The sequence below is a fragment of the Citrus sinensis genome, chromosome 2, assembly GCF_022201045.2.
Source record: "Citrus sinensis cultivar Valencia sweet orange chromosome 2, DVS_A1.0, whole genome shotgun sequence".
NCBI classification, from domain to species: Eukaryota; Viridiplantae; Streptophyta; class Magnoliopsida; order Sapindales; family Rutaceae; genus Citrus; species Citrus sinensis.
The window spans coordinates 32,854,375-32,872,064 of record NC_068557.1 but is presented as its reverse complement, the minus strand read 5'-3'; the positions used below and the strand labels follow the sequence as shown (position 1 = coordinate 32,872,064).

At 34.3% G+C, this 17,690-nt stretch overlaps 3 protein-coding genes across 4 annotated transcripts; 1 reads left to right on the top strand and 2 right to left on the bottom strand.

Moving 5' to 3' along the window:
- Positions 1-1,132: 1,132 nt before the first annotated feature.
- On the bottom strand, positions 1,133-3,503 carry LOC102624074 (ATP-dependent 6-phosphofructokinase 2; the record flags this gene model as incomplete). Its single annotated transcript, XM_006467163.4, has 2 exons — positions 1,133-2,178; positions 2,901-3,503. Coding segments are annotated over 2 exons (1,425 nt in total), but the record flags the coding sequence as incomplete, so codon positions are not given.
- Positions 3,504-6,763: 3,260 nt separating this feature from the next.
- On the bottom strand, positions 6,764-7,949 carry LOC102624365 (heavy metal-associated isoprenylated plant protein 47). 2 transcript variants are annotated; one of them, XM_006467164.4, is made up of 3 exons: positions 7,795-7,949; positions 7,594-7,672; positions 6,764-7,093 (listed from the first exon to the last, which is right to left on the bottom strand). In XM_006467164.4, exons 1-3 carry the CDS (start codon positions 7,798-7,800, stop codon positions 6,951-6,953), a joined length of 228 nt encoding a protein of 75 aa, XP_006467227.1. In that variant the 5' UTR covers positions 7,801-7,949; the 3' UTR covers positions 6,764-6,950. The 2 variants fall into 2 exon arrangements, with proteins under 2 accessions (XP_006467227.1, XP_006467228.1); XM_006467165.4 differs by having other exon boundaries at positions 7,594-7,669; positions 7,795-7,939.
- Positions 7,950-12,962: 5,013 nt separating this feature from the next.
- Positions 12,963-17,388, top strand: LOC102609526 (subtilisin-like protease SBT5.4). Its single transcript, XM_006468114.2, has 10 exons — positions 12,963-13,179; positions 13,295-13,404; positions 13,508-13,605; positions 13,703-13,867; positions 14,002-14,110; positions 15,005-15,548; positions 15,657-15,751; positions 15,859-16,104; positions 16,207-16,321; positions 16,421-17,388. Exons 1-10 carry the CDS (start codon positions 13,081-13,083, stop codon positions 17,192-17,194), a joined length of 2,355 nt encoding a protein of 784 aa, XP_006468177.2. The 5' UTR covers positions 12,963-13,080; the 3' UTR covers positions 17,195-17,388.
- Positions 17,389-17,690: the final 302 nt, after the last annotated feature.

The window sequence follows — 17,690 nt, the reverse complement described above, 5'->3', positions numbered from 1 at the left end:
GACATTCGCGTGAAAATTTGACTAACGTCCGTCACCTTGTGGCATGGCATTTACGCTTTGCGCCTGTGCCGACTCCTCTACCGACTTTTTGTAGCACTAGCAGCACCAAACTCATCGGCATTTGATTTTTCTGGATTTCGCCAAAATATATAATGTTTTCTTCTGTATGCATCACTATCTGCCAAGGCAGTTCCTATTTGGGATTGGAAGTGGGTCATCGCATCTACTTTGCGCTTTCAATCTTTCACTTTATGTGCTTATCTAGTTGTTTGCTTTTAGCTTTTCAAACTTGTAAAATTAGAGGCTTTGTTTTAGGGTCCACGTATTTAATTAGCGAGGAGATGATGATTCCCAGCAAATACCAATCACAATCTGCTTTCTATCTTTGTTTTTCTTTTTCCTAAATAAATGAAAAAAAAAAAAAAAAGAGCAGGCACAGCGAAATTAGCCAAAGGTCTTTGTAACTTTGTTGATTATTATTCCTCTCGCTAACCAAAGAAACCCTTTTTTTCCCTCACCTACTTTTTACCTTTGCTGAGGATTCCTGAAAATAGATTTCAGATGTACTCCGCACATGTTGACCATTTGCTGGTGCTTGTTTGCTCAATCTTTCACCGGCACGTATTACTTGCAAAGATTCATAGAGCACATGATATCATTTGTTATGCATTGTTTTTATTGATTGACCCCCAGTCTCAGTGGGAAATCTAATCATTCATTCTTTGAAAACAAGATTTAAACATGATCAACCCCTATTGATTATGTTAACAAAAGCATTTGACATTTATTTCATCTTAATTAATGTCACACCACACCACCACCAAGCTCACTACAAATACTAGAATGAATGAAATAAATGTCATTAATTAATTCTATCACAAAATGAGCGTGCAATGTCAATGATGCTATTCATTTTCATTGGCAGGCAGCGGTCACGATACGAGATATAAATGAAAATGATCAATCATAAAAATGAATTATAAAGGGGGAAAAAAAAGGGTCAAGCATTTACTTTTCGACTGCTATGTTCTTGCTTGGTTGGCTCGGCTGTGACAAGAAGCCTCTATATATAGCAAAAATTGTTGACATATTTCAACCATGACAGCCGCTCCGCTCATTTCCTACTCTGCTGTTTGTTTCAACTAAATCCTCATATATATAGAGTGGCAATCAAATTCACGCTAGAATTAAAGAAAGAAGAGCCCGGGAATCTCCCAGTTTAGCATCAAACTTTCTGTGAAGTACAAACAAGTAATTGCACCGGAAATTTTTAGAAAAATAAATTCAGATGCATGTATAAAAGAAACCACTAGATCTTGGTGAAGATCCTCGTTAAATATGGTATAGCTCAAACATTTAGCTCTTGACAAAATCTGGCTGATTGGTGACAGTTCTGACCCATGCCCATTTGTGGTCCTTCGTGTTAACTGCGTTCGTAGCTTGTGCCACATCTTCCAATGGAATATAAGCATAGTTGCCATTTATAGGACCACTTACAAACCCGGTGTACCCTGCCATAACACCATGTATAGCTGAGTGTGCAAGAAGTGTGCAATATAAGTTATCTGTAGCATTTGCTGGAACAGCACGTATCATGTATGTAGGATCTATGTACTTTACTGTAAACAACTTGCCCGGGTGGTCTCTAGCCCACCATTTCTTCAGCTCTGTCTTCAACCAGCTACCAACATCTAAAAAAACCAGGTTTCCAGATTCATCCCTCTCTTCTGTCTGGGCAGCAGTTCTCGGAATCATATTCTGTCCTGCTCCCTCAGCAACAACCAACACCGCATGCCCATTCTCTTTTAGTCGATTATCCAGGAATTCAACCAGCCCTCCCTTTCCTTCTAAGTAAAATTCCATTTCCGGAATAAGACAGCAATCTACATCGCGGCTGCTCAATGTAGCATGGAGGGCTATGTGCCCTGTGCTCCGACCCATTAGCTTCACCAGGCCAATACCATTAACCGCACTCTCTGCCTCAACGTGAGCTGCACTGATTGCCTGTTGAGCCATTTCTACTGCTGTCTGAAATCCAAATGATCGATCAATAATGCCCACATCATTGTCAACTGTTTTTGGAATTCCAACAACTCCAACATTTATTTTTCTGCGTTGAATTTCATCAAAAATTTCTACAGCCCCACGCATTGTGCCATCTCCACCTATGATGTACACCTGCTCATATGTATGGAGATGTTGAGTTGAATAACAAGTGCAATAAACAGTAGCCTTCTAGCATACAATTTAGGGGACCAGGGTTTGAATGGCAGAAATACAACAAATTAAAATTTGCTGGTTCATACATTCTAGAACATTTCAAGACCTGAAGAAAGTGAGATTGGAGGAAGGTCTGAATATCACACCTAACAGATGGCAGGCCAAAAGAGGAACTAAAGCAGTAAGAAAACCATGTAATCTGGTCTAGAGTACCCATAGGCTGTAGGCAAGATGAAGATGGAACCGAAAGACACAGGAGAAGGAAATTCACCAATACTTGAGACAATAAACTCTATCATTTCAACATCATTTTGATAATTTCATAAGCCTATAATAAAATTCATTCAGAACTAACCCTTCACATCTTTGAGATACATTACAAACAACAGTGATCATCCTTCATGTTCACCTCACTCTAGATCATACCATCATTTGGACTTTCTCAAGTGATGAAGTATCTTAGTTATTATTGATTACAAACCACAAAAGTTGGAATTGAAATAAAATCACTAGAATATTAGAATCATCCAATCTATAGAATGCAATTAACGAAAGGAAGAAATAAATAATAATATGCTTGCTTGGTGCTGCAATATTCCAGAATGGTAGAATTAGAAAGGGCAGTTAAACATCCAGGGAAAAATGAGAGATGAAATGTTCAGAGACAGAAAAACGGTGACCTGATTAAAGGCGTTGGTTTGAATAGCATCAACAATTTGATGGAGATCAAAGCCACCCCTAGAGGTTTCAAGGACAGTGCCTCCAAGCTTATGCCATCCACGAACCATCTTGGGGTTCAACACAAGGGGGTTTCTTGTAGTTGAATAAAACCCTCTGTAGCCAGCTTGTATTCCCAAAATTTGCCTAACTCCATACAATTCCCACAAGCCCACCACCAACTCCCTTATAACAGTATTCAACCCAGGACAAAGTCCGCCACAGGTAACAATAGCAGCCCGAGTGTTTTTGGGTTCAAAGAAGATCTGCTTACGTGGACCAGCTCTATGGTATGCCACGTGGACACGGGGATCGGAATCAGAGAAGGCTCCACAAGCAGAAGAAAGGTCGTAAACAATCTGACGTAGAATCACGTCTGAAGGTGATACGTAGAAACCGTGAGAAGGGTGAAAGAAACGATTTTGATCAAGCGGGTTGGTGTAAGTTTTGAGGTTTTCAAGCTGAAGGTAGTCCGTTAAGTGTGGCACTTTTTTAAGGTTAACAGGAGAGAATGATATTTTGATGGGCTGTTGGTGTTTCTGTTGGGTTCCCCTGCTGTGCCCAGATTATTATTATTACTGGCTTCTTCTTCTACTTCTCGTTTGGATTTTGAAAGAGCCATGGCTTAGCAACTTTGCTTTGTTCTTGATTTTTGATTTGGGAGGAGCAGCGAGACAGAAGAGAATTAGGCGTAGGCAGCTCCATATGGCAGACACTGGACGGATTTACTGTTGCACTGTACATACGTGGAGCTAGTGGATAGAAAAACATGGGAATTTATATTGGCGGTGCTGGTATGTAGTGTCACGCGAGGCCATGTGTTTCGAGTTTGACAGAGACCCCGCCGAGGCAAAATCTTATCTATTATCTATGCATCTGACTACACGAAATGAGCCTGGGCTCGGCCTTTTACTTTATAACTCCTTGCTCCTGGTCCATGAAAGTACGTAACATCATTATGGATTAGCACGGCGCTGCCTGCGGTGCCAACAGCCTCTGCCTGCCCCTCCTCCTCCTCCCTTTTTTTTTTTTTTCCCTTTGCTTTTAGAGTTAATGATAAGTATTGATATAGAAATTTATTGATATTTATAATTGTCTAGAATAAGTAACTTAAATCACAGTTCAAATTTCTATCCTTACAAAGGTTTGAGACATATTTGCTCCATCCAGAAACCAAAGAGGGAGATGCCTGCCCCTACCTAATTTTTAATTGGGAGAGGACCTACCCACCTCTACCTTGCCTTTGATTAGTTTAGTTTTGCCATCGCCATTGATTATGCATTCAGTAATCATAAAATATATGTTAAATATCCACCGATCATTTGATATTTCGCATTTTATTAAAAGTACATCAATTTTTTTTTTATTTTTTACAGCTATTTACCTAAAATTTAAAAAATATCACTTTTTTACTATTCTATTGTTATAAAAAAAAATAAAATAATCAATAAAGTAAAAAGTGATGCACCTACATAGTCAGGAAGACAAAAGTGATACTTTCATAGGAATAAAGAGTAGGAATTATACTGTCCAAAAGTAAGGAGCAGCAGAACCATGCTCTCCTAAGAATGGGGAGCAACATGCTTTCTCAAGAATGGGGAGCAATAGAACCATGCTCCCCTAAGGATGGGGAACAGCAGAACCATGCTTTCCCAAAAATGAAGAGTAGGAATTATGCTCCCCAAAAAATGGGGAGCAGTAGAACTATGGTCCCCAGGAATGGGGCCCAAGAGTGGAAGATGACAAATCTAATGGGTCCATGGGGGCCCTTGACCCAATTTTAAATTATGGGCCGCACATGAAAAGCCAAGTCTAAATAGAAGAGTTGTCGTTGAATCAAGCCCCAACAAAATAAAAAGTCGACAATAGTAGGACATTAATTGGTCCATAAGCAAATTAAATAGAGTCTGACATGGATACAACCCGTAAAAAGGTATAAATATTCTATAATTAAAATCCTAGAGGATTGAGGAGAGTTAGATAGAGTTTAAGTTAGAAAATGATTTTATCTATAGAATAGTATGAAAGTAGAGGCCTCTCATAGTGTAAGGCACCGAAAAAAAATAGCAAAAAGAGAGAGAGTTGAGTTGTAAATGTGATCTTAATAAAATATTTATCTTTCTTCGCCCGTGGACGTAGGTTAAAGGCTGAACCACGTTAATTCTTTGTGTCTTTTTATTATATCGCCCACATATAAATTAGGAAAATTTACAACCGTCCACCTGTTTGTTTTGCCTTTTTCAAAAATACACAAACACTTTTTTTTTCAGCGCGCCACCTGAAGTTTACTTTTTGTTGCATTCGTCCACTTCCGTCTAATTTCCGTTAGTGAATTTAACGGAATGACCTTTTTACCCTTCAAAATTATAATTTAACCCAAAATAAATAGAAATTAGAGATAAATTAGATGGATTTAATTTTTTTCAAAGGTGGATGCTAGAAATTGGAAGAAAATAATGTTTGTTGCTTGCTAAATTTAAAAAATTTGTATTTATTTTTTTAGAGAAAAATAGTGTTTATTACTTGCTAAATTTAGAAAATTTGTATTTATTTTTTTGTCTTTCAAAAAAATAAATACAAATTTTCTAAATTTAGCAAGCAACAAACACTATTTTCCTCCAATTTCTAGCATCCACCTTTGAAAAAAATTAAATCCATCCAATTTATCTCCAATTTCTATTTATTTTGGGTTAAATTATAATTTTGAGGGGTAAAAAGGTCATTTCGTTAACATTCCGTTAAATCCACTAACGAAATTTTGACGGAAGTGGATGAATGCAACAAAAAACAAACTTCAGGTGGCGCGCTGCAAAAAAAAAATATTTGTGTATTTTTAAAAAATACAAAACAAACAGGTGGATGAGTGTAAATTTTCCTATAAATTAATTCTCTAGTTGACCCAGAAATCTGCGTCAACATCTATTAACATTGTTAAAGAATACTGATAAAATAATTATTTTACCTCTAAATTATATCATAGCTAAATGACAAAATAGATTTCATTTTGTAGCTATTGGGACCAATCCCAATGACGGTTTCAAAATTATCTATATAAACTCATTAATTTGCTAATCCAAAGACATAGAATCACCAAAATAAGTCCCCCGGCTAATTCTAGCTCATTTACAATATAAATCAAGAACTCTTGATTACCTAATCCATCTTGAGTAACATATCTTTGATAACAATAAAAAATATTTAACAATAATAAATCACTAACAGAAACAGTCGTAATTATCCAAAATACATTCAAAATAACTATAAAATTAGTTATGAGAGATCTTGAACATCATAGTTTGCTCCTTCAATCGAAAATAACAACATAAAACTAGTTATGAAACTTAAGAGTATACAGTAAGCTCATATTAATCCAAAATAACAATAAATTCAAAAAATATCCAAAATAATAATCAATACATAGTCTTTTGACGCTCAGGAGTAAAATAGTCATTTTTTTAGTATTTTGTCAAATTATGTAATAGTGTTAATGGAAAAGTGAAAAAGTAATACACTTTGTAAAATTCAAGTAAATAGTTGCAACAAAAAAAAAATGGTGTATTTTTTATAAAGTGAGAAACATTAAGTGGTCAAAGGATATTTACCCTAAAATATATTTATTGAATTAATAAATGTGAAAAGACTTTACTAATTATTTAAAGATTTATCATATGAATGAATATTATTAATTAATTCAAGAGCAATATTGGCTTCACTTCATCATAGAATATTTGTGTGACCTTATATAAATATATGAAATGTATATAGTAGCTTCTTTCAAAGAAAATAGAAAATGAACATGAATAAATATACGCGGCGACGGCAATGGTGATCAGAGAATCATAAAATTGTTAAGTTTGCTAATTTAATTAGTTACTACTACAGTCTACATTAGTAGGTATTAATTAATAAATCAAAACGACAACGGCGGAAATGTTGAAGAATGATATCAATGACCCACGATTCATTCATTCAAGCCATGAGGTTGGGTTAACAATTATGTAGTTGAATAACATTTATTTGATCTCTGCAACGCTGATGAGGTCGGTGTGGCCAACCTTCTTCCTCAAGCCAGCAGCCAACTCGACAGCGTCAACCCCCTCTCCAATCACTACCACTTTATCTTTCTCTGATCCTTCTAATCCCACAAAGTCCACACCTGCGCACATTAATTAATTAATTCAAATTAATCATTGTTCATTAATTCCCATTAGCTAATAGTTAATTAGTTCTGCATCTACAGCACGCATGCTAGCTAAACAAACCTGGAACTCAATCAACGAATTAATTTTACAAAATCATATGATATGGTATGGTAGGATATGATACGTATACATTTTTATTGATATATCTACCTAATTAATTTAATAAATAATTAGCATAGAATTACTACTTAACAGTGGGCACGAGTTGCATTGGTTCAGAATCAAATTGAACCGATAATTTGTACATAAAATGTATAATTCAACGACTAAGTTTGATTTTTTTTTTTCAATTTTAAACCGTAAATTCCTTTCTATTTTGTGGGTTTTTGATTGTTTTTATACAAGCCATTTAATTATTTTAATTTTTTTAAAACTGAATCTAACCGCCGATCCGATTCAAATTTTTCGAGAGTAACGGTTTTGCTCCATCCAAATTACCACGGTACTTACTTACCATCTGCATCAGCGACGTGCTTGAGCGCCTGTGTCCGACACTTTTGGCAATTCATCTGTACCTTCATCACAATCTTCTGCTGCAATATTATATGTAATTATTAATAATATCAGTTAATAATTAGTGCATACATGCATTGACATTACATTAACTACGGTCATATACAGCGATCGAACAATTAAAGAAATTAAGAAGACATACCTTCATTTTCTTAATTAATTTCCGATCGATCAAGTAAGGAGCAATTTTATAATCTGGAATGATGTTTACAATTTGGAAATTTGAAGAAAAAAAAAAAAAAAAAAAAAACACTAACAGCTGCAGAACTACACATATCAGAGACCAATTGAGGAACGCCTCCCTTATATATAATAACAAACATAAGCAAGCTTAACACAGACACAAGCTGTCGTCGCTTGTGCTGTGTCCTGGAAATTACTGCTGTGGAAACCGCGTTAGTCAGTCAATGTATGGAATGCCGCATGGGTTTGTCCTACAGAGAGACTTCTTTAATTTCCTGGTACTGGTAGCTAGGAATAGGTCACAAAAGCTGAGTGAACTCATGACTTTTGAGTTTTGAATCTCCTTAGGGAACAAGTTTTTTCTATTTTTTTTTTCCAAAGTGTCAATTATTTACGCTATGTTTCACACGTCCCTTCCCAAACGTTAGGTTGAAAACATTAAGGGGATTAATAAAAAAAAAAAAAAAAAAGTGACGAATGAAGTTGCCGAATCACCACGATAATTAAGAAAGCACCGATTATTATAATTTATATCCGATCATCACATCGCAAACATATTTGTCCATGACGGGTTTTAATTACTTTTTCCCAATAAAGGGAGGTTTGGCTGATTTTCTCGTGGTAATCATCATGTCCCCCGTTGTAACCACCGGAACATGATCAAGCGGAGGAAATTATTTAATGAACATAAACAATACGGTTCCATCTAAGTTTTAAATAAAATACATAAAAATATTTGAGATATAAATTGATGTAAAATTTATACAAAAATAATTATGATGTAAATTGCTCTTAAGGGACAATTTATTATGAATAAATATAACATTATTGCTTCAAACACCCATTTAGCACACTAAATCAACATGCAATTCTCTTATTCTTAAACCTAATATTTTTCTTCCCAACTCCTTAAGGAGGAACTCAATATATATGTCTGACGACAGATGTGAGATTAATGTAGCGGAAAACATGGTAGATAAATGAAACGTAAGGTTTCAAAGAATGTCCATTGAGAAAAATAAGTTAAAAAAATGATAAATTATAATAGAGCAAACCTAGAAAGAGAATTTCACCTAAATAAGAAAAAAAAAATTCTAATTTCATACCAAATATGACTTTAACCCAAAAAAAAAAAAAAAACCAAGTTAAAAAAAATTAAAAGACTCCCTAAAATAATAAAGCCTAACATATCATCCTACATTAGGCTCCTCCACTTGAAAAAAACTCGTCCTTAATTTTTCTCTAAAAAGATTAGGGATCATCAGCATGATGAATCTTGATATTTAGAACACCTACCTTCAGTTTCTTTGAAAGAATGGGTTCGGTGGATAGTCAAAAACTTATCTTTAAGTCATCGTACTGTGTGTTACAGGCACACTAATACCTCCATGGCATTGATCTTGATTCTTGGTGCTGTCAAAACCTCCCATCAAATCACATATCAGTTCCCCAAATTGAAGTTTTCATGAATCAGAGCCTCGAATAGAAGTTGTTAGAATAGATCTTGTACAACGATTGTACTATACTTTGATAGTGGAGCCCTCACTCCCTAATCGTCATTAGGAGAGCGGCTTCTTATACACTCATCTGGACAACAATTTTGATAACTTCTATTATTAGAGTGCTCACTCTCTAATCGTCGCTGGCAAAGCGATTAGAAATGATTCTTGCTTTGATGTCAAATATCATGGCAGACATGGTAGCTAAATGAAAAACAAGGTTTTAGAGAATTCCCATTGGGACACACAAACTTTTTTGAAATAAATTATCAAAATTTTACATAAACACTCAATTTATAATAGAGCATATCCACTACCTATATTAAATCAAGTAGGAGAACCCCACCTAGGGAGAAAAAGTACTCCAATTTCATACTAGGTAAGACTCTAATAAGTAATCTGGTTAAAAAAAAATTAAAAGACTCCCTAAAATAATAAAATCCTAAATATTATAAAATATCTTCCTATTTTAGACATCTTTTTAATTTTTTAGTTTACAAAACAAAGAATCAGTAATTTTTTACTTCAATTATTTGATGTTTCTTCTATGCCTTTTGCCTCGTAAGAGACCCAACTTGACATGAATTCTCCAATAATTAAAATAATTATATTTTGTTATGAAATATAAAATATGTACTTATTATAAGAAAAAGTTTTAAAATAACAATAACTATAAGAAAATATTTTACTATTAATTTTGTTATTCACACTGAAACCTATATTTCATATTTTAATTATTTAAATCTTTTTATTTTTATTTTTATTTATATAATGTATTTAATTAAAAATAAATATAAAGGTGTTTTTGAAAATAACAATAATACTGTAAAATTATGGTATCAGGAGTATTGATTATTATAAAAATAGTAGTGGTAAATGATATTAGAGATGACAATGGAGTGAGCTGGGGTGGGGTGGCCTACCCCATTCTCCACCCCACTAAAAATTTTTGCCTCTATTCCTCATCCCATTCCCCAGTAAATTTAGTGGGATGGGATGGGGAATCCCAATGTAGAGAATGATTTCTCTATCCCCACCTTATTCCCTATTTACCTATTTTATAGTAGGTATAAATACATAATTTCAGTAAATTAAAAATTAGATGCTTAAAATAAAATTATCACCATATTATAAAGTATTTAAATTATTTAAAAAAACTCTAAAAATTTAAAATAATATCTTAAAATAATATAAAAATTGAAAAATGTTTGAAGAGACTAGCACCATAAGAGAGAAAAAAAATAACAATGTTTTAAAGTAAAAAAAGAATTATATTGCATGGTTTTCTTTTAGTTATATCCTGTTTATATTACATAAAAATAAAAAAATTATTAATTAACATTATATTTGATAAAACAAAAATTATTAAATAAGAATTAAAAAAATATTTATATATAATGGGGATTGGGGTAGGGGTGGAAAGTACAAAACCAAACCACACTCAGTTAAGAATCTGGGGATTATTTATCCCTCATTCCGCACTCCATTCCTCAAAAATTATTTAAAATTTTCTCCATTTGGGGTGGAGCCCCAAATTCGTGGAGGATTTTACCATCCCTAAATGGTATATATTGATTTAAGTAGGTAAAAAAACTAGCAATATCCTTATTGTCAATTTCAACTTAAAGAAATAACTCAAGGCTTAACAATCGACCTGTTTCTTTCTAATTTACCCGTATTTTGTACGCTGCAGTATAGAGTATAGAAAGTACAATTATTCATAATTTTTGGCTGCTACTTTCATGCCTTTTGTTTGTCTAATTATTTTGTTTGAGAGGTTTGCTCTCTTGGCTGTCCTCTGTACGCTTTGCCGATATTTTATATATGAATTTGGAAACTTGACATGTCTCCAAGTAATTGGTCAATTCCTTTGGACGTAGTTGAGACTTAGGCATTTATTAATTTCAGCTGCTGGTATTAACACTTGATGCTCAGGACTGCCAACAACCAGATATCTGGTGAATAACTTTGCTGGATTTGAAACCATTGGAGACAACCATTTTTAACATTGATTAAGGGTCAAATTGGGAGTGCGGTTGAAATTTAATAAACTATTTATTTCATAATTTTTTATAAAAATAGTGTTTAGTAAATTTTATAAAATCAGCTTATTTCATAATTTTTTCTATTTTGTCAACAGTTTTTAAAAGCAGGGAGGGAGTTATTTTTCATAAGTAACTTATTTAATAAGCTATCACACCTTTTTAAAATTCATATTATAACCTTATATTTTAATTAAAAAAATAATTGTATCTCACTTATCCATAAACCGTTAAATATAAATCATCAGATATCATATTACTGTCATAATTTAGTTACCGTCATAACCATGTACGTTCTCTTTAGTTTTAATCTAGTAAGTTCATATTCTAATTTCATAACTATGCCTTTTAAAGTTTAACCTATATTACATATTTAAGAAAAAAAATATATGTCTAAACAATTTATTAAACATACTCTTAAAAAAAACAATTAAAGTTTATATTTATTTTTGTCATTATATAATAAAACAATACTTTCGTAATAAAATTTATCAAACGCATATACTCTACTTTTCATACTCACGACAACCGCAACAGCACAGTTTACCAAACACCAAATTATTTTTTTAATCAGTAGCTTATTCCATCTGCATAGGACAAACATCTTATTTCATCAGCCTCCGCAATCCCAAACTGACCCTAATTCATGTATAGTGGTTAACACTTAAGAGGCAAGTAAATTGATTTTTAATGTAATAATTGATTATCTAACTAAATAAATCATTTTTATTAAACAAAAAAAAAGAGTGTTTATAGTAATTTTATGAGTGTGTAGAGCAAATAAAGATAATTAATTTAAAAAGTTTTAGTGAGTTTTTTTTTTTTTTGGCATTTTAAAGATTGTATATATAAATTAGAATTCAATATTTTCAATTTAGTAGATGAGTATTAGGATAATTTTTGGAGTGTAAATAGCCCTATCTATTTATTATATATTTCTTGCATTACATATAAATATCTGTTCAAATACAAGGATTAATATATAAACAATTATTTTAATTTTTCTCAAAAAAAAAATTATATGTTCCTTTATCCGTTTATTAATAATAACAATTATCAGCTACGTAAAAGAAGATAATCTATAACATTGACGAACGAATTTAGAGGTCGGAGCTTGTGCATGGAGATTGGAAAGCCCGGTCGAGACTGATCTTTATCATCATATGATTTTGAAGTTTTTCATTTTCATATAAAGAAAGAAAGTAACAATAATTACAATTACTGTGTACAAATTGTAATTGGGGATTGATGGCCAACGTCAACTATTTGGATTGTCATTATCTTCATATCCAACTATTCTAATTTTGATTGGATTTTAATTAATGAGTAAATATCTTTCTACAGAAGAAAACAGATGGCCGTGACCTGTCCTCCTAAGTCGGACTTCATTCCTAATCTGAATTATTAATTCCATAAATTCTAGGATTCTCCTTTAATTTCTTCTGTTTGGAGATTGAAATAGCTAGGTATCTGACTTGTCTACTAACATATAGAGGGAGAGTTAGAGAGGGAGAGTAATGGATAGAGTCATAGAGAGTTGGAGTATCTTCTCTGCTTAAATCAGGGGATGCTAATATTTCTGATCATCTCACTTTGGTTTATAAAACAAGTCGTATCCCGGCAGAAGAGATTTGTAATTAAACTACACAACTGAACTACTGGTTTCATTATCATTTTAATTTGTGAACCTGAAATCTCACCACAATGACAATGTGGTTTCCAATCTCAAAGCTTTCATTGTTTGTCCTTTGTTACACCCTAATCTCATTGTTCCAGGCGCCGCCTTCTTTTGCAATCAAACAGGTGCGTACTCTCTTTAATTTAATTTAATTATTAATGGTCGATCGTTCGCAATATGCACGTATTGGTTTTCAACTAATCTAATCTTTGTTTCTCTTATCTGTTTGTTAAAAAAAAGTCTTATGTTGTATACTTGGGGTCACATGCTCATGGCCCAGAAGTGACGACGGCTGATCTTGATCGTGTAACTGATTCTCATCATGAGTTTCTTGGATCATTCTTGGGAAGGTATATATATATACATGCAATGCAGTTTAATTTGATATCACCTTTCGGTTTTATTCCTCTTATGCATATATCTGCACTTGTTGTGTACATGCATGGCATGCAGTACTGAAAAGGCCAGAGACGCAATCTTTTACTCATACCAGAACCATATTAATGGTTTTGCTGCTACCCTTGAAGAAGAAGAGGCAGCCGAGATTGCAAGTAATTAAACTCAAAATGCATTTTATAGTCAACATTTATTTATCTGCTAACATTTAAAAAAAAAAGTAAACTAAACTATGTATATATATATGTTCAGAGCATCCAGATGTTGTATCAATTTTCCCTAACAAAGGGAAAAAATTACATACAACACGTTCATGGGATTTTATGTTACTTGAAAACAACGGGGTTATCCATTCCAGTTCCGCATGGGGAAAAGGCAGATTCGGCGAAGATATAATCATAGCAAACCTTGATACGGGTATATACACCATTTATTTATTTTTTTATTTATTTTATATAATTCAATTCTTTGTTATATAACGTAATATATTGGAGAAGGGTGTCTGTTATTTATCTGGGATTTCTGATTATAAACTAACTGCGGCTCGGTAGGTGTTTGGCCCGAATCAAAAAGCTTCAGTGACGAAGGATATGGACCCGTTCCATCAAGATGGAAAGGTACATGTCAAAATAGCACTAAAGAGGGCGTTCGTTGCAACAGGTCAGCCATGCACATCCCCGACCCCCTCTAATCTATGAGTGCTGATCTAAAAATTATTACACCATGCGATGCAATAGACCATATCTGATAGCTTTCCTAATCAGATTGGATAATTTCTATTATATAAAAATATTTAAGGATAGACTAAAATATAAAACATAAATGTTAGAATTTCCTAAGGAATTCCTTACTATATTAAAAATAACAGAAATTGTCATATAGTTATAAGACCATTCACTGTTTATTGAACCAAAATACAATATAGTCAAGAGAAAACATGAATCAAAATACAAGAGCTTGCCGCATTGAATATGGTGTAATATCTTTTTTGGATTTTAACAAATTACAGCATTTGGCACATAAATACATATGCAAAATTTATAGTAAGTTAGGATAATATTTTGATTTCTAAGAATTTGTATCAACATGCATTTTTTAAGATTTTAAAACTCATATTTATTATATATGTACAGTAAAACCTCTCCATAATTATATTATTGGAGTGATGTAGAGGTAAAGTACGCACACGGTCAGAATTAAAATATTTAATTCTAAGGGTCCATAGCAACCCCTTAATCAATGCTCACTTTCTTTTGATTACCTAACATTTATCATGTATGTTCAAAGATTGCTGCATAAGACTCTTGTTTTCTCTTATCGTTTTGTCTTTACAGAAACCATTTACTTGATGATAAAATAAACTAACGTACGTAAATTTGGCAAACAACCTTCAAATAATTGCTGATTGTTAGATTGTATCTATGTTGTTAGAATATGTCACAGTCTTCTTTCACTGTACCTGCACGCAGCTACCTGAAACTGAAATTTAGATTTTAGAATTCATTAATTCAAAGACATATGTATCTTGACATGTTAAAATTATGTTAATTTCAGGAAACTCATAGGAGCAAGATACTTCAACAGAGCTTATGCTGCCTATGTAAAACAACACAACATTTCCGTCAATTTCAATAACACTGCGCGTGACCATGAAGGACACGGGACTCACACTCTATCAACAGCAGGTGGCAACTTAGTTCCAGGAGTAAATGTCTTCGGCATGGGCAATGGAACTGCCAAAGGTGGTTCCCCTAAGGCCAGAGTTGCTGCTTACAAGGTGTGCTGGCCTCAAGTGTCTGACGGCCAATGCTTTGACGCTGATATCTTGAAAGGCTTTGACATGGCCATACACGATGGAGTTGATGTGATTTCTGTCTCACTTGGTGGGGATCCTGCTGATTACTTTAATGATGGCACTGCCATTGGGGCATTTCATGCTGTTAAGCACGGCATTGTTGTTGTATGCTCTGCTGCAAATTCTGGACCGGAACTTGGAACCGTCACTAATGTTTCACCTTGGATCATCACTGTTGGTGCAAGCACCTTGGACCGGGAGTTCCAGAATTTTGTTGAACTCCGAAATGGGCAGCGATTCAAAGTTTGTCCCTTCATTCACAAATTTTTCGATCGTTGGTCTCCTTGCCTACTTTCTACATGTTGTCTCTATGTCATAATAATTCATGTTTTTCTATTTCATTAATAACAGGGAACAAGCCTTTCCAAATCCCTTCCAAATGATACATTCTATCCACTTATTACTGGTTTGCAGGCTAAAGCTGCAAATGCAGACGACACTGCAGCGTAAGAACAAATTCTCGACTATTACGTTGAATTTACTGTCTTTTTATACATCATTTTATTTGTCATTAACTTGACTATTATTATTATTATTATTTTGCAACGCACAGATCGCTCTGCAAGACTGGAGCACTGGATCATGAAAAGGTTAAGGGTAAAATTTTGGTCTGTCTTAGGGGCGACACTGCCAGAGTGGACAAGGGAAGACAAGCAGCTGTGGCTGGTGCAGTAGGGATGATCCTTTGCAATGATAAGTCGAGCGGTAATGAAATTACTGCGGATCCTCATTTCCTCCCAGCATCACAGATCACTTATAAAGATGGTGTTAAAGTCTTGGACTACATCAAATCTTCAGAGTACGTATATCACTCCCTCCATTCCATTCAGGACTATGTATATAGATGTGTATGAATGAATGTTTTGTCAATTATCTTATGATTTTTGTGACGCGATCACAGTAATCCGATGGGATACATTACGTCACCATCAACATACTTGAATGCGAAGCCCTCGCCGTTCATGGCATCATTCTCCTCTGCTGGGCCAAACAAGATTACACCAGAGATCCTCAAGGTTCTTCTTTAATCTTGGTTTCAAATTAATTTTGCATTGGAATTGGTGATTGGAGGAGCTTTAAATGAAACATTCTTATTATATCTATCAACATTGCAGCCTGATATCACTGCACCAGGAGTGAATATCATAGCTGCTTTTACTGGAGCAATAGGCGCGACAGAGCTACCCTATGATACACGCAGGATTCCTTATAACATAATGTCAGGCACATCTATGTCTTGCCCTCACGTTGCCGGTGTTGTTGGGCTTCTTAAGACAGCACACCCAGATTGGAGTCCGTCTGCAATCAGATCTGCTATAATGACCACTGCAAGAACAAGGGACAACACTGCGAATCCAATGCGTGATGGATCCTTTAAGAAGGCGACACCATTCAGTTATGGCTCTGGCCACATCAGACCAAATCGTGCCATGGATCCAGGATTGGTCTATGACTTAAGCGAAGATGATTACTTGGACTTTCTTTGTTCCATTGGGTATAACCAGACCACGATTAAACGGTTCTTTGGAACTCAATATGAATGTTCGAAATCAGCTAATCTCGAGGACTTTAACTACCCTTCAATTTCAGTCCCTATGATCTCAGGCTCTGTAACATTGTCTCGAAAACTGAAGAATGTTGGATCACCAAGCAATTATGCAGCCAGTGTCCGTGAACCACTAGGAATCTCAGTTTCTGTTGAACCCAAAATCTTGGCATTTAAGAAAATTGGGGAAGAGAAGAGCTTCAAGGTGACTCTGAAACCAAAGTGGTCCGGTGCACCTGATAACTATAGATTCGGGGAGCTTACTTGGACAGATGGAAAACACTATGTTAGGAGCCCAATTGTCGTTAATCAGGCTCAAGCCGAGGCCGAGTCTGGGGCCTGACTATGACAAATAGAGAGATATTATAAGTATTTTATTCTCTTTTGAACAGTAGGATTAGTTGAATTCTCGATTAGGAAAATCAGTTTTCAGTGAGATAGATAGAAGAAATAAGTTTGATTTCTCATTTCTCTTCTGGGCTTAGTAAACGTGACGTTGACATTTACATTCTGAATTTTGGGACGAATTAAGAAGAAATTGCAATACAATATATTAGTTTCCCAAATATATTTAGCTCATGAAGTGTGGTCTGAAATTTGGCTCGGTGGCGGTGTAACTTGGAATAGACTCTTCACCGCTGAAAGAGGATTATTCATATAGCACTCCAAAGCCAAGCCATAATTAAAACCCAATAATGATCTGAAGGGAATTGAAAAAAAAAAAAAGTTGCACGTTATAAAAATTTACGATGCGAAACGTAATTGATTACCCAAAGAAAGCGATGGGGCCCACTCTAGTGGAGAGATGACAGCGAGGACGCCAAGTGTATATTATATTT

Bases quoted from the DNA above. Each gene is read 5' to 3' on its own strand.
- LOC102624365 (XM_006467164.4), bottom strand. The intron at 7,094-7,593 runs GTAAGTAAGTAC...TAATGTGCGCAG, and splicing joins GCACGTCGCTGATGCAGATG to GTGTGGACTTTGTGGGATTA.
- LOC102609526 (XM_006468114.2), top strand. From the start codon at position 13,081: ATGACAATGTGGTTTCCAATCTCAAAGCTTTCATTGTTTGTCCTTTGT. The intron at 13,868-14,001 runs GTATATACACCA...GCGGCTCGGTAG, and splicing joins CATAGCAAACCTTGATACGG to GTGTTTGGCCCGAATCAAAA. The intron at 15,549-15,656 runs GTTTGTCCCTTC...CATTAATAACAG, and splicing joins GAAATGGGCAGCGATTCAAA to GGAACAAGCCTTTCCAAATC.